This window comes from Indicator indicator, chromosome 13 (genome assembly GCF_027791375.1).
Source record: "Indicator indicator isolate 239-I01 chromosome 13, UM_Iind_1.1, whole genome shotgun sequence".
Lineage (NCBI taxonomy): Eukaryota > Metazoa > Chordata > Aves > Piciformes > Indicatoridae > Indicator > Indicator indicator.
This window is the reverse complement of record NC_072022.1, coordinates 849,034-871,125: the sequence shown is the minus strand read 5'-3', so window position 1 is coordinate 871,125 and position 22,092 is coordinate 849,034. Positions and strand designations below refer to the sequence as shown.

The 22,092-nt window shown below is 38.9% G+C and overlaps 1 protein-coding gene across 1 annotated transcript; it reads left to right on the top strand.

Annotated features, from left to right (window-relative positions):
• The first annotated feature begins 2,758 nt into the window (after positions 1-2,758).
• NMNAT3 (nicotinamide nucleotide adenylyltransferase 3) lies at positions 2,759-21,659 on the top strand. The gene is made up of 5 exons (XM_054385994.1): positions 2,759-2,791; positions 6,543-6,679; positions 12,563-12,746; positions 16,909-17,018; positions 21,171-21,659. Exons 2-5 carry the CDS (start codon positions 6,571-6,573, stop codon positions 21,578-21,580), a joined length of 813 nt encoding a protein of 270 aa, XP_054241969.1. The 5' UTR covers positions 2,759-2,791; positions 6,543-6,570; the 3' UTR covers positions 21,581-21,659.
• Positions 21,660-22,092: the final 433 nt, after the last annotated feature.

Genomic DNA, 22,092 nt, shown 5'->3' with positions numbered 1-22,092 from the left:
TTGTCTAATGAAAATTATAATGAATTTTCTGTCTTAAGACTTCTACAGTGGCCTCATTTGAAGATATCTACTCTTGTATGTACAGCCACGTGGTATACTCTGTTGATGAAAGTTTTCGAAACTGCAGATGCTCACCTTTGGTAATAGGCATTTATAAGCAGACTACTGCTTGGCCACAGCTGTTGGTGCATGTGCCCAGGGCAGAGCACTTGGACTTGGAAGTGCTCACCAGGAGCAGCCATACACAGTTATTACATGAAACAGGAACATCCTCTAACTTGTATCCTTCAAACCTTATTAGGTCATCTCTTTCATCATTAAAACAAATACCTATGATGTTCAAAAGCAAAACCTTCACAGTCTCTGGCCAGAGAGATTGTGCTTTCTCTTGCTTCCAACATTTATGAATTTTAAAAATTATGTTGTTATATTAATCACATTAGCCAGAAACACTTTCATAGCTCAGCCAGGCATCTTTGTTTCTTGCTTTAACAAGCTTTTTTTCACTAATATGATCTAAGTATTTTCTTTACAATTCTGAAACACTGTTGGTGGTTTTACCTAGTGTGATTTCAAGTGCTTTGAATTTGGTTTGATCCTTTGAGGTGTACACACAGACATGGTGCTGATGCAGCAAACACTTGAATAGCAGAGCAGCCTTTGCTAATATCTTGCTGATTTTAAGCAAGGCAGCAGGGAATCACTTAAATCATATGGAGATAGTTCAGAGGTGCAGTGGTTATGGCAGGTGGGGAGAGCCTCAGTACAGATGATTTTCTTCCCCTTGTCTCAGGAAACTGAGGATTTATGTGATTCTGTGACTTTAAACTCATTTGCCAGGTAGTGAATGCCTAAACAGTTTAAAGTGTTATTGTACCATTTACTGTTTCTGCTTTTTTGACTAAAAGTTTGGCAGTTACAGGGGTTTGTCTCTTTCATGACCAACGTCTAAAAATTACTATTCTGTACTAATGAGAGTGACTGTAAAAGAAAAATGGTTGTTTTCCTATAACTTAACAGTGCCACTTTATAAATTTAATAAGGGAATGATGAGAAAATTTATGTGAAACGAAGAGCCTGTTCTTGGAAGTTTTGGTTGCATTCCTTCTCTGGAACCTGTGCTTAATCAGTGTCTAAATATAGTGGGATGGGACACAGCACTGTTGGGTAGGAGAGAAAAGGTCCTAAAATTTTATGTGCATAGCAATGTCTTGTTCCCTGTAATGCATAAGGGATGTTTATTAAAATAGGGGGGGGGGGATACTGGTACTGGAATTTCTTGCACATAAATGCTGCATATTTATATCTATATTTTTCCCTTTGTTTCAATTTCTGAGTTGGTAGAATATTTTTATGCAAGAGTGCGTAAGTACAGAAGTGATTCCTTTATAGAATTAATCACCCTCAGTAGATTCTTGAGGTCATCATTTGCTGATTATGGAGCACTTGCATGTATATAGCTTACACACACAAGTTTGTCACAGATGTAATAAGGAGAACTAAGGAGAAGACATGATGAAGATGCCTACAAGTACAGTCACTTTAGTTAAGCCATTAGTAAAGTCAGGTCCAGCCTCTGAAATAGTTGAACAGCAGTTCCAAATTCACAGTTGTGGAAGCATTTTTAATTATCTTTTCCTGCTGGAGATCAAGATACACATTTGGCTTAATGGGAATTTCTTCATACAGCCTTGCAATAAAACTGGATTTACAGCTGAGTCATGTGTGTACAACCTCTTCAAAAGTACTTCAGATTTTAGCTTGACTTGGGAGCAGCAGTAGGAGGACAGACTGAGGTTTTATGGGGTACTGTTGATGGAATGTTCCAGGGAACAAATTAATCACAGATTATTTATTTAACAAAGTACCTTGCTGATGTTACACTTGGGTGACTTTTTGCAAACGTGCAGCAACTAATAGGTACAAATTGATATTAGCATATTTAAATTGATGCAGAAATGACTGCTGTCTTGGTCTGTAGGACATTTATCAGGAGAGACAACTTAGTGAAGTGTTCAGGGCTGTCTTAATGGCTTATTTTTAGGGAACACATGAAATAGAAATGTATTCCCCTGACATAATATGCACACTCAGTAAATGCCTGATAACAACATAGTCACCCACTTTCTTGTAGTTTGTATTCAGCTGGTGAAACTAGTTAAGGACAATCTGCTTCATGTGTGTAGGTAAAATGCATATGACTTTGAATGGAATATTTGTAGAAGCCTGTAACAATAGGAACACAACGAAAGTGTAACTGTCTCTGCATCATGTACGATGAGCAGGTCAGGAGGCTTTCTCCTGTTTGACGTTTTTCAGGGGAGCTTAGCTGAGAAATCAGTTGTTAACTCTCTTTTATTTTTTTGTGTGTTATTTTAGGTGGTATCTAATGATTTTTACCCCTTAATTAATGCCAAATGAGTTAGTGGCTGAACCAAAAGGTATTGTTTGAAATCTTAAAAATTATAGCCATTGAATAAGTTTAGGATACACTATAGTTGCAATAAAAATGCTGCTGTTGTGATTACATAGTTATTTTATATATGTGTGCATAGGGTGTCTATATGTATGAAAGTATCTTTAGAAATGCCCCTCTACTATAGGCTTACTGTTAGTACATTCTTGGTTTGAATTTATTTTTTTTCTTTTTGCTGTTTTGGTTTGAATTTTGAGTCTGTGTCTTGTTATTGTTACAAATTACAGGTTGGAGTCTTTCCCTCGAGCCTCTGAAGTATAAATAACTATAAATGAGTGAGAACTGCAATCAAACCATTCAACACATCTGGTTTAGGTAAGAAATAGAGAAGTCTATAGGATTAAAAACTTATTTTCAAAAACCAAAATATCATTCCATTTATGACAGTCACGATAGCAAAGGAAATGTAAACTACACTTTCTCTGAATAGGGAACATAACAGCGCTCTAAGAGCTGCAGCTGCCATTGACGTGTAGCAAGGAAGAAGGAGGGTGTATTTTCCTCCCTGAACACGTATTTGAGCCAGGTGCTGACTGATACTGCTTGGCAGTTGGGACTGTCATTTGGTTTAGATTGTCAGATTTGTATAAGCCTGTTTGCAGGGCTGGATACTCAGGAATGTCATTGTATGAACTGTCATTTGAGAGCTGTGGTTCTAAAACGTTTCTGTTTCTTCATCTGGAATGAACTGATTTATTAGGGATTTATAAGGGATCTGACCCAGCCAACATAGATTTAGGAAGGGCAGGTCCTACCTGACCAACCTGATCTCCTTCTGTGATCAGGTGACCTGGCTGGTGGAAGTGGGGCAGGCTGTGGATGTAGTCTACCTGGACTTCAGCAAGGCCTTTGACACTGTCCCCCACAGCAAACTCCTGGCCAAGCTGTCAGCCCATGGCTTGGACAGGTGCATTCTGTGCTGGGTTAGGAACTGGCTGGAGGGCCTAGCCCAGAGAGTGGTGGTGAATGGTGCCACATCCAGCTGGCAGCCTGTCACTGGTGGTGTCCCCCAGGGATCAGTGTAGGGCCCAGTCCTGTTCAATATCTTTATTGATGATCTGGATGAGGGGATTGAGTCCATCATCAGTAAGTTTGCAGACAACACCAAGTTGGGAGCAGGTGTTGATCTGTTAGAGGGTAGAAGGGCTCTGCAGAGGGACCTTGACAGGCTGGACAGATGGGCAGAGTCCAACAGGATGGCTTTTAACAAGTCCAAGTGCCGGGTGCTGCACTTTGGCCACAACAACCCCATGCAGAGCTACAGGCTGGGGTCAGAGTGGCTGGAGAGCAGCCAGGCAGAAAGGGACCTGGGGGTACTGGTTGACAGTGGCTGAACATGAGCCAGCAGTGTGCCCAGGTGGCCAAGAAGGCCAATGGCATCCTGGTCCGTATCAGAAATAGTGTGGCCAGCAGGAGCGGAGAAGTTATTCTGCCCCTGTACTCAGCTCTGGTTAGGCCACACCTTGAGTCCTGTGTCCAGTTCTGGGCTCCTCAATTTAAGAAGGATATTGAGACACTTGAACGTGTCCAGAGAAGGGCAGTGAGGCTGGGGAGAGGTCTCAAGCACAAACCCTATAAGGAGAGATTGATGGACCTGGAGCTGTTCAGCCTGGAGAAGAGGAGGCCCAGGGGAGACCTTATTGCTCTCTACAACTACCTGAAAGGAGGTTGTAGACAGGTGGGGGTTGGTCTCTTCTCCCAGGCAACCAGCACCAGAACAAGAAGACTCAGTCTCAAGCTGCACCAGGGGAAGTTTAGGCTTGAGGTGAGGAGAAAGTTCTTCACAGAAAGAGTGATCTGCCATTGGAATGGGCTGCCCAAGGAGGTGGTGGAGTCACCTTCCCTGGAGGTGTTCAAAAAAGGATTGGATGTGGCACTTGAAGCCATGGTTTAGTTAGTCATGAGGTGCTGGGTGATAGGTTGGACTTGATGATCTCTGAGGTCTTTTCCAACCTTGTTGATTCTGTGATTCTGTGGTTGGGAGTTCAGCATCGACTGTGGCAACAACTTATCTAGCAAGAAATTGGGACTATTGAGAACACTTCTAGCAATTATTTCTTTTTCAGTTCATCACAGACACTAATGTCTTGCTACCTGTTTCAAGGCAAAAAGGCCTGTCCTCATACAATGAAGATACATTTACAGAACTGCTTGTATAGATCAAAAGAACACTTTGAGTGTGATTTTTCTGAATAAAGAACCTGTGAAATTTGCATACAGTTTTCACATATGAGTTTGTTAGTGCCTATGCAGGGATAGTAGATCAGAGAAGAAAATCCTATGAAACGAAGTCCTTCACCATGAGGGTGGTGAGACACTGCAACAGGCTGCCCAGGGAGGTGGTAGAAGCCCTGTCCCTAGAGGTTTTCAAGGCCAGGCTGGATGGGGCTCTGAGCAATCTGATCTAGTGTGAGGTGTCCCTGCCCGTGGCAGGGGGGTTGGAACTAGATGATCCTTGAGGTCCCTTACAACCCTGAAAATTCTGTTATTATTGCGAACTTTCAAATGGCTGCACAGCCAGTGAGACTTTTCTGCCTGAGTATGGCTCCCTTAGTATGATGTGAGATAGGAAAAATAAAATTAAAAGGTCATAAAAGAATCTTAATTATATTAAGTACTAGATGATCATGGTACATACAGCATGTATTCTTCAAATATTTTTTTTTATAAAAGGTTTGTAAACTGCCAGCATGTCACAAGTGAAAATATTAAAACTTGTTGCTAGATGCACTGAATGCTGTATAGTCCTAAGCTTCAGAGTTGTAAATCATCTGCAGATGAACTGATAGAGTTGGCAGCTGTTAAACATCAACTTGACATTGACTTAAGCATTGCTTTTAATTCTTTTCTAAGTAAGAAAAGGGAAAAAAAAAAGAGGAAGGGGAAAAAAAAGGTATATAAGAAGTGGAAACAGTGAGAAATAGTCTCTGAGCTACTCTGGTATACTGTGGTATACTTCAGGTGGAGAATAAGATTTGACTAAACAGAGCACAGAATCCTTTGGATTCAGTCTCCTGCATTCAGTCTGTTAACCCAGGACTGACCGGAAGTTTAGGATGCAAGTGTCTTCTGGAGGAAGACTGTTTTACTTGATGGAGAGGACTGGAGGCCAGGGGAAAGGAAGAGAATTGTGTATGTGTGATACATGAGTGTAAGCATTGTAGAGACTTCAATTCCTAGGAAAGAAGAGAGCCCCATCTAAAAATGGAATTCACAGATATGTATGTAGGACACAACTGTTTTTCTACTGTGCCAAATATATTCTGTATCAGTTCTAAAAAGAGCTATGCAAATAAGTGGCTCCAAGCACAGTGACTAATTTAAACTGATTTCTGCTGCTTTTTTTATTGTGGTAACTGAGAGTTTAACCAAATTATCAAAGGATTGTTTGTAAAAGCACCTGCAAGGCTTTTAACAGCATTGTTCTCCCCCTGTTCACCCTATTCATAGCTTCTTACTGTCCCTAGTGTTTTCCTGTAAGGGCTATAGTTTGTCCTGCTTGCTCTTCCCTGTTGTTGATCAATCATCACTGGCTCAACTGGACAAGCAGTTGCCGATAATCTAGCTAGAAGTATTTACTGGCTGTCTGATAGGCCACCAGCCCACCTAAGAAAGTCAAACTTAGCTTTGAGTGCTGCATGTGGGGTTTTGCCATATGTTGCAAAGGTCCACTCTAAGAAGTTATTTTAAAAAAATACAATCTGGCCTGCGGGATCCAAAGTTATTAATAGGATTAACAAACAGAATGAAACCTTTCTTTGTGGAAAAAGCAGGTTAAAAATATAAAAACGTGTGAAAAAGATGACAGCAGTTTGTAACAGTGACAATATGAATTTCTGGGAAAACTTTCTAGCCATCTCTGTGTATGGAGAAGCAGAACTTGTTGATGCTTTCCTAATGAATATGAAAGAATGCATGTTTCTGAGGTAGTTCTTCCTGCATGCTGCTCTACTTTACCAGTGTTCAGGAGTAGGGAGTTCAGAACACAGTGCTTTTAGATTGAGGAACAATAAGCAGGCTGCTCTTTGTCGTGCTTATATTTTATTTTTTTTATTTTTTTTTTTAGGGTGGACTTTTAATGTTTTGCTGTCAGAATGAAGAGCAGGATACCTGTCATTCTTCTAGCCTGTGGCTCCTTTAACCCCATCACAAACATGCATATGCGGTTATTTGAGCTGGCTAGAGATCACCTGCACCAAACAGGTCAGTAAGGTGTTGTTAGGACCACTCACACACCACATTTTACTGTGAAAAGGGAAGAAAGAGTTTCACCACTCACTGTAGGTAAGCTATCACTTTACAGCTGGCTTAATCTTCATACTATTTACTGATTGTTCAATATGAGGTTTTCATGGCATATTCTATATAGAAAGTCCATCATTACCTTTTCCTTTGGCTCAGTACATGGTAATGCGCATTGATACAAATAAACTGAAAGTTTTATCAGCAGTTTTAGAATTGTATTCATGGAACAGGCTGAGCTGTGAAGAGTATGCTTAATAATTTCAAAACCGGGAAGAAACACTTGTGTTTGAATTTCATGCTTTTTTGTATACTGTGTTTTAATCTGAAGAAACGTTACAGTTAGTGGTTTTGATAGCTGAGTGAAACTGTAGAAAAGATGAAACATCAATTATTCATTATTCATCTTCACTAAGATGTACAAGTTATCTCCCATAGCAAAACAGTTCACTCATAAAGGAGATCAGAAAAGGTAGGCGTCAGTGCACTTGGAAGTTTCTTTAGCAAAGGAGAAAAGTAGGTAACATCAGGCACTTAAGCAAGGATCAGAAAAGCTCCTGAGAAGCACTGAACTCTAAGCTTGATCAGGTCTTTAGCTGCGGAGGCTTTTTTTTCCCCTCATCTGGCAGCTAAAATATATACATATGTTTCTGGAAGAGGTTTCCTGGTTTATTGGATCTTGGCAGAGAAGTTCCTAAAGAGGTGGTTCAGTAGGAGTCTGAACAGAAAATAATAGTGAAAGGAATTTGGCTGTTGAAGGAGAGGGGTGAATTTGCTAACCCACTAATATTGGGCAGTAAAAGCAGCAGCTACATATTCTATGGCTTTCATGAGGAAGAATTTACATAGCCAGCTCTGATGCCTGTCTCTACAAGTCTCTGTTGTAACTGCAAAATGCTTTTGTTGTTCCTGTAGGACTAGAAGTAAAGAGTTAAGAAGAAATTTGAACTGTCTTACTGTAATTTTGTAACTGCTTTTGCTACTTAAGCGTGGAGTAGAAACCTTGTCTCTCTCTACAGTTACCTGAAAGGAGGTTGTAACAGGTGGAAGGTTGGGCTCTTCTCTCAGGTAACAAGAGATGGGATGAAAGGAAATGATCTCAAGTTGCACCAGGGGAGATTTAGATTGGACATTAGGAAAAATTTCTTTGGTGAAACAGTGGTTAAGTCTGCCAGGAAAGAATGCCCAGGAAAGTGGTGTCCACTGTCCATGGATGCATTCAGAATACAAGTGGATGTGGTGTTGAGGGATGTGGTTTAGTGGTGGAATTGGCAGTGTTAGGTTAGTGGTCTTGGAGGTCTTTTCCAATCTTATATGACTCTATGGGGGGTGATGTTTCTTAGGCTATGAGAATCACTTATAGTGCCACTTCAGTATTTCTGCTCAACCACAAATCAGAGAGAAATGACCAGTTGTGCAATAGCTTGGCTGGAGCTGGCTTCACAGTCAGGTTTTACTGTTAAGAGTGACATGACTGTCCCTGATGTGCACACTGACTGACATCTCCAGTAATTCTGTCTACTAGCTTTTTGCACATCACTTCAGTTTCAAATACTGTCTAACCTTATTTTTCATACATCCCTATTTTAAGTAGGGGCTTTTATTGAGTTTCTGATACTTTAAGTTTCATTGCCACATGTCAAGTAATTCATCCTTTCACTGTTAGTATCTGTCAACAAATCTTGTCATGCCATTTTTAAAATACAACAAATGTAGCTACGTGTGACTGAATAACTCTAATGATTCTCTTTAGCTGGCTTTTGTCTCTGCTCATGTGAATTTGACTCCTTACACATCCTTGCACAAAGCTAGAATCTTCTAAGATTCAATCCATTGTTTTAAAATTGTTTCTTTAAACTTGTACTGGCTGTGGCAACTGCCTTTCTAATCTGTTTAAGATCTAATGCCAGATGCTTTTATTTGACTGTATTTCTTAACTGAGCATAAAGTCCAAAGAAATAGTGCTAAAATCAGCCTGTGGAAGATGTTTAAAACCCTTTTTCTAGGTATTGCCAGTGGATGATATTTACTCTAGATAAGAACAAAAGGGACAGAAGGTAAACGAAGGTGAAGATGAAAGGGAGATATTTCTTTCTGACAAGACAGATGCAAAGGGGGAGGTGAAGGAAAATAAGGTAACATCTTAGGGAAACTTGGGGAAAAAATGTGGCAAATCAATGGATTGTGTCAAATGCAGAGCTGGACAGTATAGCTGAGAGGTCCAAGGACTAATTAGTCACTCACCAGCCTTGGGAATTTAGAGTTTTATGTTGTTCAAGGGCTGCATCTGATTAAAATTAGCTGATACTTCAAGAAAAGGGTAGGAAATGGTTCTCTCAGCAGCCAGTCAGCATAAATACACATCTTCAAGTTGTTTCCCTGCAACAGTTCTGGTATCAGGGATTTGAGAACCCTGGTTTGATCCTACTCTCTATTAGTGTGTAGAGTAATACAGATCATTCCTAGTTACTTACTACATATACAATAACTGTTCACAGACAGGTAGTCAAAACTAACTGAACTTTAAAAATGAAACAAATGTTTGGTTCGCTGGTTTGTGTTTTTTTTTTTCCAATTACATGATTTACAGTAAAATTTTTAATGATTGAAGCAAGCACTGCTTGCAAGAGCAGTACTTGGTTAATTATGTTAGGCTCTAACCTTGAAAGACACATGAAGAGGCACACATGTGTCTCAACATTCAGAAAGAGTTAAAGCTATAGAGAGCACTTTGCAGAGGTGCAAATCAAAGAAGCGAATCATAAATGTTACCTCAAGATATACCACATCCCTAAAGAAAACACTTCTGTTAGATAAAACTTGGTTTTCTGAATACTGTTAGCTGCGCATATAGTTTGGCTCCTAGCCTTTTCCTGAATTTAAGGAATGTTTTTCTAAGTGGAAGAAATGTAGGTATCTTTCTCTTCCATAAGTTCTGTTGTTTTACTCTAAACCCCAGCAGGTTAACAGGTGGGCATCCCCTGCTTGCCATGATGCTTGAGTTGTGCCCTGTATTTGACACTGGAATCCTAGTTGTCTGTTTTGTAGCATCTATGAAGAGAACCATTGCTTCCAGTCATGCTATGTGGCAGAAGTCAGTTTGGATGACAGCATTTTAGAATAGGGTATCCTGTGAGTAGAGCTACAATACTTTATTATTCATATTGATACTCTGAGGGTGATGGGTTTAACTTTCCTTTTCATGGTCTGTCAAGAAACTGCCTTTCATTCTTTTTGTCCAAATCCAGTGAACTCCATAGAAGTTGCATTTTGAGGTCTGGATATGGAATGTTTATTGTAGATGTGGTGTGTGGAGACAGTCAGCATTTATCTGAGGACTGATTATTGTGTGTGGTCACTTAGCTGTTGAAGGAGAGTTCCTGAAGTTGCCATGTACCTGAGTGGCTGGCTGACTACAGAGGTAAATCTGCACCCTCAGGCCCTGTGGTTCACTCAGCCGGGTGGATATGGTTTATGTTTGTCTCAGTATTCATGTGGCATCTGTCGCTACAGTGTTTGCACACCTCATCTAATTCAGTGAGTGCATCTTTCAGGCACTCTGAAGTGGTGAAGGGGAAGTCATCCATCCTATGGAGAGCTAATCTAAAAGATTGTCCATTACTGCTCTGCTGTGTTTGTTGTTTATGTTGACTTTCAATGCAATGATTGCTGAATTGTTTACCCCTTTGATTTTCCTTCTGTTGAATTCTTCTCACAGAAAGTGACTATCCAGTTAAAGTCTTGCCTATTTTTTTTTTTCATGCTTGGCCATCTGTACATACATGTCATGGGAAGGTAAGCACAGGATGGTATCTTTTTGATATTTAGATAGTAAATTGCTTTGAACTGAAATATTTGGGATTACTTGTATCTAGTCATTACATGGTGCATTTGTTTTCATTTTGTCCCCTAGGTAGCATCTGAACATCCATCCACCCCACTTAATTATAATGGAGCAATGAAAAATCATTGCCTTTGTTTTCCTAGCATTACTAGACTGAGAGTTCTGGGAGGATAACTGTTGATTTCTTGTGGGCTCGAGGGAAATCATGACTAGCACTTCAATACAGAAGCTCTTTCAAGACACTAATACAATATTCTCCTATATTTTGAGTGATAAAGCTTATATTTTGAGGTGGGAAGTTTCTATGTGCATCATATTTGCTCAGAGCTGCATTACTCAGTTGCTGTGAAGTTTCTCAAATGGTTATTGTATTTGACTTTGGTACCTTAAGTAGTAGGAACTTTATTTTTTTTCCTCCATTTGGTTTCATTTCTGCTTTGAACAAGCTAATATGGCATCTGAAGCTGTTAGCTTATTCAGTTTGTGCAGTGCTCGGCCAGTTGAGAAACTGAAATATCTACAGCTCACAAGGATACGGTAGAGTTGCAATCATTCTTGGCTAACATGATCTCACAGGTTTAATTTTTTAATTTAATATATTAATTTAAAATAGAAACTGCAAGGATGAAAAAAATTACTGGGTAAGAAAACCCTTTTAATAAAGGTAACACATTAATTAATTTAAACCCTAATTTTATTCCCTTTAAGTGAGAATTTGTTCTGGCATTGTGTAATATCAAAGTATCAGAGAATAATTGTTGCTTATATGTCAAGTGAAAATTTTTCATGTCAAGAAACGGACTTCATCTTTGCATGTTTCTGGAAAATTTTGTTTCTCTGTTGATCACTTTGCCTGTAATGAGAATGTTTTAAACAGGGAAGAGTTTGGACTGACGTTTTAACAGGAGAAAGGCTTGTAAATCTCATGGAATTTTAATGCTGTTTTTTAAGTCCAATTCACTTAAGTTCTTTTGGAAAAAAGGTTACTATACTATCATTTTATATTATTAAATTGTCATATGCCAGTATCAGAAATTATGAGTCTAAAAATATCATTTTCAGTACAAGGCAATAGAGGGAACTTGCCGCCTTCTTGAAGCGTCTCTGTTGAAATAATTGAATTAGAAAAGAAATGAAGAGGATTTTTGAGTATCATATTTATCACAGTTCATTAGAAATAATTTTGTTTCATTTGTTTATTTCAAACATTCTCTCTTTGTTTCTTGAGGGACACAGCTCATAATTCCTTGTTGATTTATTAAAATGAGAGATACATTTTTGTTTCCTGATTTGAGATCAGGACTGCAAAGTCTTAACAGAAAGAACTTGTGGTATTAATGATTACATTATGTTAAAAAGGGTGGAAAAGTATGAGTGTATTTTCAATTAGATTAACCTGATACAGGAAGGGTCATTAACATTGCTAAGCTGATATTTGGACCATAGTGCTGTACGTCTCAATTTGGATTCCTTTAGCTCCATCTTTGTTCTTCAGTCCTCTTATTTGTCTGAATTGCATGAATCACAGCTGCAGTAATACCCTATAATTCTTGCTTTAACACAATAAAAAGCACAATTATTTTGATAAATAACAAACATCAGATGCTTAAGAACAAAGCAGTGGTCAAATAATCCATCGCTCTGGCTATATAAAAGCTGTACTTACGGAATGTAAAACTGAATTACATCTAGCAATGTTGATAGCTTGCATCATAAATTATAAACATTTATACTTGCTAGAAAATTGTAAGATCATCCAACTTTCCTTCTTTGAATCATCTAATAGGATTAACATATTGAACAAGAAGGCTGCTTTTTAATTTAATTGCTGTTTCTATATTAAAAATAATACCTAGATCAGGTTGTGCATAGCCTCTTATAACTTTCAAATTAACCACGCTTTGAAGAGGTTGGACTAGATCACTTCCCAAGGTCCCATCCACCCTGAATGTCAAGATTCTGTGAAGGTTACATTTTTTTTTCCTTTCTTTTTTTCAAAGGAAGATATCAGGTGATTGAAGGCATAATGTCTCCTGTTAATGATAACTATGGAAAGAAAGGCTTGGTTTCAGCAAGGCACCGCATAGCAATGGCTAAACTAGCACTGGAGACATCTGATTGGATCCGGGTTGATCCATGGGAGAGTGAGCAGGAGACATGGACAGAGACAGTAAAAGTATTAAGGTATTTACATTTTTTTTCTTTTCCTCATGAAGTTGTTGATTGCCAAAAACCTGTCAGACTACCAGATCAATGCACAGAACTCACTGATGTACAATAGTCAAGCAAGCAGAACGTGTCTGTGGATGGCATCATCTGCTGTGACATACAGATTAGATTCGTGAGCAGTGAAAATTGACATCACTTTCCTTCAGAAAGGCTGTGCAGTCAGTATTCCCCATCAGGACTCTTTCCTTCCCTAGTGCAAAGTAGAGACTTTCCCCAGAAATGGAACACACAACAGTACTGCACTTGTGCCATTTAAGTAGTTAGATGCATGTAGAAAACCTTTGACAAGGAAGAGTCTTGCAAACTTGTAGTCACTGAAAGAGTTCTGCAGCAGAGGTCTTGTCATTCCTGTTACTTATGTTGTTTTTAAGTCTCTAAGCAAGTAATGTAGAGATCTTAATCAGAATGTAAGAGAGTTTGCAATCAAACCTATTCTTCAGGAGCATCCCTATTCCAGATGAGTTCTGTTGGCTTTATGATGCCTGCAGGTTTATCTATTCATGCATCCTTGAAGAGATTTCTTATTAACTGTAATGGCAAGTTAAACCCAAGCCAGAACTGCTGATGCTTTCTTCAGAATCACTGAGTTTGCTGGGGGTTATTACTGGAAGGAAAAATAAAATAATTTGTCCAAAACCAGCCGTTGTAAGGACCTTGAAATGTGGCTTTTCTCCATATGGCTGGTCTTGATATTATGGGACAAGGTATGATAGCACTTCTTATGCTAGCCACTTTTTGGAAAGGTAGACACTACAGAAATCAATAGCTATTCTTAAAATGTTATGTATGCTTTCAAGAAAGCAAATGTGCTGTAAGATCTATCAATGATTCTTCATTTTTGTCCACATTTTCGAAGTTACCTTCTAACTGGAAACAGTTGTTTGTATAGTGTGGGGCTTTAAAAGTGCCTTCCAACAACTGCCTAGAATGCTCCTATGGCCCAGTGTGAAAGCAGTTAAAACCCAGACCTGTTACTCTACAAAAGCATAGAATCACAGAATGTTTTACACTGGAAAAGACTTTTGAGGTCATTGAGTCCAACCATTTACCTAATGCTGCCAACTCCACTGCTAAACCATACCATGTCCCTATGCACCGTGTCTGCACAACTTATATTTAAATATCTCCAGCATACACAAGACCGCCCTACATACATACATGAGTAGAGCCTTTTAGTTCTGCTTTTATGTACTTTGAGTGAATGTAGACATCTCATTGCTTCTTTTGCCCCTTCCCTCCAGCCAGCAGCATAGGATCAGGGCAGGAGGAAGGCTAGGCAGCGCTACCCTGTCTTTGCAGAAAACATCTCTGTTCTTATCTCTAGTCATGTTTGTATATTCCAGTGTGAGAAATCACCTAAAGGTCTGTCCTGCATTATGGATTGGGTACAGGATTTGTCTCCTAAACTTCAGTTTTGTAAAACTACTTTCCTCCAGAGAAGCAGCCATAAATCTTACCGTTCAGTTGATCCTACTTACAAAGACTTTGATTTCACACAGCTCCAGTGAGTGCTGCTTGCCAGATTTGGTTTGTGAATAGAAAATCCACTTCAGAGTTCTTTAGTTTAAGAGGTACAATAGATAAAACCTGCATGTACAGTTTTCTACTCAGGGAAAGTAGTATCAATGTAGTATGAACAGCCCAATTTCCTGCTACCCTACAAAGTGAACCTCTGGTTTTATAAATGCACGAAATGTTAAAATGGATGCCTATTACAGAGATAAACAAGTTTAAAGCATATTTTTCCTAGTTGGTGACCTACACAGATCTGAACCAGCACCATAATCTAATGCTGATCCCTAGAATGGGGATGCAGCATCCTGATGAAATAGCAGATGTGTAGGTATTTGGGGTTTGTGTTGTATTTTGACTGTCAGACATGAATATTTAAAAAAAAAAGATGGCTAAATTTAGGGTTAGATCCTTACCATAAATTGATAATGGTTTGTCATGGAGTTGTGCAGCTTCATAAGTGGTGAAGTTTAGTCTATAGCTTCTTCCCTGGTCAAAGAACCAGTTGCTGCCCACACTATAAGCTCCCTCAGGTAGGAAACTTTAGTACCAATAGAAAGAGATTTTGCTATTCTGAGACAAAAAAATTACTGTACCAAAATGTCTCTTCTTATCAGTATTTTGAATTGTACGCTTAACTACAGCAGAACATTGTGTCCCAAGACACACAAGTGGCTTTTTCCTACATTACTTGTTTTACCTGAGTGCAATGAAATTGTCATATTTCATCAAAATCTATGGATTTTGCAGAGGCTCTCATATACTTATGACATAAAAGAATTTTAAGCAGCAAGGCTCATATCCCACTTGTGGTGGTGCTGTTAGCTGACTGTTCCATTGAGTATGGAGGTTTTGGAGACTATATCAAGGCTATTTTTAGAGAGAATCAGGTAACGAGCTATTTTCCACTTAGCTACTGTTCCTGAATATTTTTCCTATGCAACAAAACAGTATTGTGTTAGTAAGCAAAGAACTACTTTCATTCTCTTGTAGTGTAGATTTGACTGTGGTGCAGATATACTATGAATTTATTTAGAACTGGCTAAGATCTCTCTTACCCAACTTCCATTGAATTGTGCTTGTGATATAGTTGCATCATTACTCAAAGCTTCCTACACAGTTCAGAAAGTGCTTGATAAACTGGCAGATTGTACTCTTTGGTGTGTCTGTAAAATAACATGGCCCTCCCTGCTCCAGCACTTGAAACAGCTGTTGAACAGGCCTTCTGGCAGTTCAGAATTTGCAGTACTTGTAACATTAGTCCTGCAGTGAGCTCTTTGCCAAGAGTTGTTTTTGCATCATGGCTCAAGAATGTCAGTCCATGGTACAAAGCTAGTGTACTTTTTACATAGCATCAGCCTGTTTATTATAAGGCAGGATTTAAAATAGAGATGTAGGGAGGCACAGGCCAAGTTACTGCTACCTACTACCATTATGTCCTTCACCTCTTGCCCGTGTAGCTTCTTCAGCTAATGGCTGAACATCAAAAGTTACTGGAGGTAATTACGCACCCTATCTAGATCTATATTCTTGACACTTGACAACTTACTCCTGTGACTAGAAGTATTTGCTTTGAGAGTGTACATTTAAATCACTAAACTACAAATTAATTCCTTAGGCTGGGCATTCAAAGGGCTTTGTATACATACTGAATTCAGTAGCTTGTAGTCTTTGCTTTGAAACAGCTGTACGAGACCTGGTGGTCACTTAGGCTGTATATGTGCTAGAGAGACACCACTTTCACTCTGTCGCTGCCTGTCCTGTTTAACCGTGAGCTTGTTTCCTGAAGCAGTCTTGGCTTCTGCCAGTGTGAGAAAGGCTTCAGGATGGTGCAAGTCAAGGACTGTTCTGAACACATGCTGATTTGGACAGAACGAGTTTAGGTGTTCAGATCTAAGATTGCCCTCATGATCAAAGAAGGGACCACTACCATCAGTACCAGTATTGCAGTGGGGCGCCCATGATCAGAAGCAGCAAAAGAAGGAAGTCATATAAACCTGGAAAAACTGCCAAAAGGATCCTTGCTTGCCTTCATTGGTCTGAATTCAGTAAAATTAGAAGCATAGCAGAAGTAGAAAATCTGAGCTGTATATTTTGAGTTTCTCAGGATTGTGATTCTTTTAATCAAAAATAAAGGGAAAACCAGAAGGTGAAAAAGCAGGGAACATCTTTTGTGGAGCAGAGGAAGCTCTTATTCTCAACAATAATGGCTCCTCCTAAAAACTGAGCACATGTTACAGAAACATCATCATGAGGGGTTGTATTTAATCAAAAAATTAAATCTAGTGATTGAAGTGTGCTTTAATCCTGTTTCACTCCATACTGCTTTGAAGGTAATGTTGCTACCAAAATTGTCATAATGGTAGAATTTCAAAAAGGAATTGAAAACCAGAGTACAATAGAGATTGCTTGGGAATTCTGTAAAATACTAACTACATTGATACTAATATCATGGTAGAATTAATATGCAAAATTCTTAACAAATTTTATGCACTTTGGATTTGAATACAAGCAGACTGTGCTTTTGAATCTGAAAGTGCCAGGTAATCACTTTGTGCATCTCTGAGACGATTACCTCACACAGAAGCCTTTATTTTAAATGCAGGCACCATTACAATGAATCACTCAGATTGCTCCAGTCCAAGAAGGAATTAATGAAAAACAAACAGCCCATAGAGAGATCTGCAGAGGATTCCCTTTCCTACCAGCACTCAGGTTGGTTCATAACTGTAACCACAATTCTTTCTTTAGCATTAAAAATTATATACCTATACCAAACTAGACTGATGAAAAGGTTGACTGTAATAGCTGGTAAGTTTTGTGGGTTGGAGCTGCCTACCAAAACCAAGCCATGCCAAATGCCAGTAGGGCTGCTCTGCAGTTACTTTATTGTGACTCACATAGACAGGAGACTTATTTTGGAATTGTATGAGTTCTTGGGTTTATAAGGATCAGTTTAGCTGTGACAGAGCTGTATGTTGTGGCCCCTTTGGCTTTGCAAAGTGCAGAATATATGAATAAAAAAACATCAAGATGTGTAAGGATTACTTAGAATTGTAATTCTAGTTTAGGCAATGAACAGGGTACATGGATACAACAGCAGTGATGCTGATGCATTGGTGTTTACTGCAGTTCTGGACAGAAAAGCTTCTGTTGACAGTAAAATGTGTCAGGTTCTTGAAACACTGTCAGTTTTGATTGCATTCCCTAATTAGCCCTTTGACTTGCTAGCATGCTGCTAGATTTTTGATAAAGCACATATTTTCCTGTAGTATTACAGCATAATACATTTATGTTGTTCATGGTTACACAAAAGTTTTCCAGAAGGTAAGTTGTTGTGTTTTATATAGATGGTAAGGGAAAAAAATCTCAAGGCATTTAGAGGGTGGTTGAATCTTGTGTCTGATGGGGGTTGCTGATTGTTGGCAAGTGACAAGTCAGATTATTCCACATTGCCACACTAAGGAAAATCAGTGTGAAAGTAATGAAGACTATTTTCATTTTCCATTACAAAAAAATTGGCTTGGCTATTTTTCAGTAGTTCGTTCAAGCTCTATAGCATTTTGTGTAAAAACGGTCAGAAAACAAATGTTAAAACTAGCCTTTCTTTCCCAGAAAATAGTCTTAGTTTAGAATTCATCAGACATCTTCACAGGATTTCTCTACAGTCAAAACCAAAAGGCATAATGAAAATGAGGTGAGAAAGAGGATGGGCAAGAAATAGGTTTCTCTGTCTAGTACATAGTGGCTGGAATTTTTTGTTTTATTTTTGTTCTGCCTGTCAGCTATCATAAAGAACAGTCCATTACTTTGAACAGAGAAAGGCTAGCGTCCTGCCATTACTTAGTTTCTGTGCCTTCAGTGCTTTGACTGACTGGACAGTGATATGGATTTGGCTTCATTAAACATGTGGCCCACCAAGAGAGGCAGGATATTTTCATCCCACTTCCTTTGGTCACTAGCATGGTATAGCATGGGCAGTAATCAAGAGCTACTGAGAAGTGCAGAGCAGAACAGAATTCTTTCCCATTATAAGAAAGAAATGTTCAGCACAAACTGTATAATGACAGGCAACTGTTACTCAGTTCCTCCTTCCTTCTCACCCTTCCCTCCCCCCCTTAAAACAACAATTAAATATGTTGAATTGGGGTTTTCTGTGAAGTTTGCAGAAAGGCTCAATCACCTAGTGGAAGCTTTCCCAAAGTTCAGCTTGATGGCTGAATTTAGCAATGGCAAAATTCCATAATTACTATTTTTCTATTAAATATATGCCTGCTAAACTGCAAGTCTTCTTTGCATGGTGATGAACCTCATGATTTTTCATTCCACATGAAATAACCGTCTCCTTTAAATACACAGTGAAAATAAAAAGGCTCACTGAGGACAGGTATAGACAAACAATTGCAGTTTTAATAAACTTAAAATATCTTCGGTGAGAGTTGTTCAGGATGAAGCTAAAAATAACAAGACTACAGAGTTCTTGTTCTCTGTATTTCAGTGTCCAGGGATTTGTCATCTCTCCTTGATTCACCAAATACAGCTTCACATGCAGTATTTCTTCTACTTAGATGGTTGATTGTCTTAATTTCATTTTGAATTGAATCCCTTGCACCTCAGGTCTCTCAGCTGCCTTACATGAACAACTTTGTTGTTGCTTCTTGAATGCTTTTCTCTAGCACATTGCAACAGCAGTTTCCCTTAATTAGACTTTAAATCCAGCTACTTCCTTTGTGTTAATACTTATTTCTTCTTTAGCTTACCCTCTCCTTTCTCCCTGCACAGCATTTTAAAGAACTTCAATTTATTTCTGTCCACCATCATTGACTGAGCTATGCCAATCGACAGCAAGCAGAAATTCCCCTGATCCAGACGTATCATGGCCTGAAATAAAGGCTGTCATACTTATCCACATATGAAGAATTGCAGCAGCCATTTGGGTTTTATGCCATTGTCTGTAGTGGAAGCTGCAGATCATTATTTAGTGCCCTTGAAAGGCCAAACAAAATTTTTTCTCATTGGCACAGATGATGTAGAACAGGCAGAGATATATGTGTGGAATTGACAGCCTATTTGTAAAGCTTGAGATCGGTTGAGTTAGCTTCCAGTAACCTAGGATTGCAATGTGTGAAAGCCCAGCAACACTATGAAAGCTCTGGTGTAACTGGTGTAACTCATAGAGCTTGGGTTATAGAGTACTGTTTTATTGTGGAGGTTGCTGTAAGTAACAAGCTGTGACTTGAAACCCAGGTAAGGCTCTGGAAAGCAATGGACTGGAAACAGTCTAAACAGGAAGTGAGGACAAGAAACTGGAAAGCAAGAGTACAATCTATGAGTGGAAAGACAGTAAGATTGGAACTGGCATAAGGAAATAGATGAGCAGGGGATGGCTTGGAATGTGAATCCTAAGGTTCTTGGTGTTGCATTGTTCATCAGCTGTCAAAAAGTACCTGGAACATTCTTTCAGAGTTCAGTACTTCTGTAGCCCTGGTCCCAACAGGGATCACAGACAGCTGTTGCAAGTGCTTCTGCCGTACCTCCAGTGGCAAGATGAGAGCATTGAATCTAAAGGTTCCAAGCTTGCAGATGTGGGTATAAAAAAATTTACTGGGTGTTTTGTGGGGAGTGGGCTGTTACATATTCCTACCAAATATGCTAATTATAAATTCTAAAAAAACACCCATAATTATACTTTTAAGTATGTGGACGGTCTGTGAATGTTTGAAACTAGCCTTATTCTCATACAGTTGTCCTCCTGTCATGATTCTGCATTCAGAGCAGAGGAAGGTGCAGTGCAGTACCCTTCCGCCTTTGTAGAGGTCAGAAGGTGTGTAGTGAGGGGTGTTAGAAGAAATGCTTGCTGTACTTAACTCAGTGGTATATACTAAACCTCTGCAAAACTGAGTTGAGTCTTTAAGACCCTAAAGTATCCTTTTCATGATTCCTCTCAAATAGCTGATTTAAAGTGTTTGTATGAGTTGCATATATGCTAATAGTCTACAATCACAAATAAATGTAAAATGGAGACAATCCTTCTATCCTTTCGCTTGATTTCACATGAATGCAAGGCTGTGAAAGTCTTAGTCAATATTTGTGAAGTACTTGGATGGTATCATGATAAGTGCTGTAGAATAGACTTACAGGAAAAAGATATTTCTGTACTGGGGCTTAGGCAGTGAGCAGCAATTAAGAAAAGGAGAGAAATCAAAAAGATCAAAAAAGCCAAGGCCACATGACAGAAAATATTATCTGTTTAATATTCTGCTGGTTCAAATGTCTCTAAAAATAAAATAAAACTTGGTAAGTCAACTACTGATCTTGTTGTACCAGTAAGGGTAGTCAGACTCCATCATGTTTTAGATGATACAGGTGTGCAAAGCCAGGAGACATTCTGGGTTGTTGTCTGGCTAAGGTGGCAGTATGTATTGTGTCTGTGGTCCCCTGAGGGCTGGGGAGCTGTTTGTGGTAACATGCAAGGGCTCACCAGATGAAGATGGTCCCACAGCACCTGAGCAAAGTGAGCAGGGCAGGCTAGGGTGTAGTGGCCAGGTTCAACCAAGGCCAGTCTTTGTGCTGCAGTAATTATCTTTATTTGCTTCTTCCCCTTTTTCACTCACTTGAGTGGAGGAATAATTCTCCTTTATAATGGTACAGATAATATTTGTTATAACGTGAGTGATACTGAAGTAGATGATAAATTGTGACCAAACACATAAAGTCTAACTAAGCTGAATTTTTCTTGAAAACTTTTTGAAAGAAAACTGGAGTAAAGGTAAATTATTTTTTTTAAATACTGATACATTAAACCGGACTAAATTCCTATAAAAAGAGGCAAGTATAGAAATATCTCATTTCCTTTTGTCTTTCCAGTTCAACCGGAATTAAAGCTGCTCTGTGGGGCTGATTTTCTACAGACATTTAAGACACCCAATCTTTGGAAGGAAGAACACATCAAAGAAATAGTGGAGAAGTTTGGTTTGGTCTGTATTAGCCGTGCTGGCTCTGATCCTGCTCAGTACATCAATGAATCAGACCTCTTAACTAAATTTCAGCACAATATCTTTCTGGTGAAAGAATGGATTCAGAATGAAATCAGTGCAACACAGATACGCACCGCCTTGTGCAGAGGACTGAGTGTAAAATACCTCATGCCAGACTCAGTGATATCCTATATTTCACAGCATAATATTTATACTGAAGAAAGTGAGAGGAAGAATGAAGGTGACTTGCTTCAGCCTCTGAAGTTGCACAGCACAACAGTAAACCCACTCAGTGACTGATGTCTGTCTGCAGTGTGTGCAGTGGACCCACCTGATGTGTTTTCACGTGAAGTTCTTGAGAAAGTTGGTTCTTGTTAATAAAGGGAATGTACATCAGTTTCTTGAGTTCATGTCGTGTTTTAAATTAACGTTTTTGTATGTGGTAGTGCTTAAGCAAATCAGGATGCTCAGCAGCATAGCTTAAAATATACAAAGAACAGCTTCCTTGTGAAAATAAAAGAAATAAGATCTTAACAATATTTAAGTATTACTTAAGAGTCAAAAATATTACTTTCTTGAATCTTATTTCTGTAATCCTACAGATAGTTTTAGCATGCAGCTAGTTTAGCAGCAGAAGAAAACTTTTCTTTATATATCTATCTAGATAGATAGATAAGATAGATAAAAACATGTTACTGGTAAACTTTGACTTTTTAGGACCCTGAACAAGTTTTTGTGTTTTGGCAGTTTGGACAAGAGATGGAAATAACTATTGCTTTCATGCAAGCACTTAAAAATGCATGCATCATTCA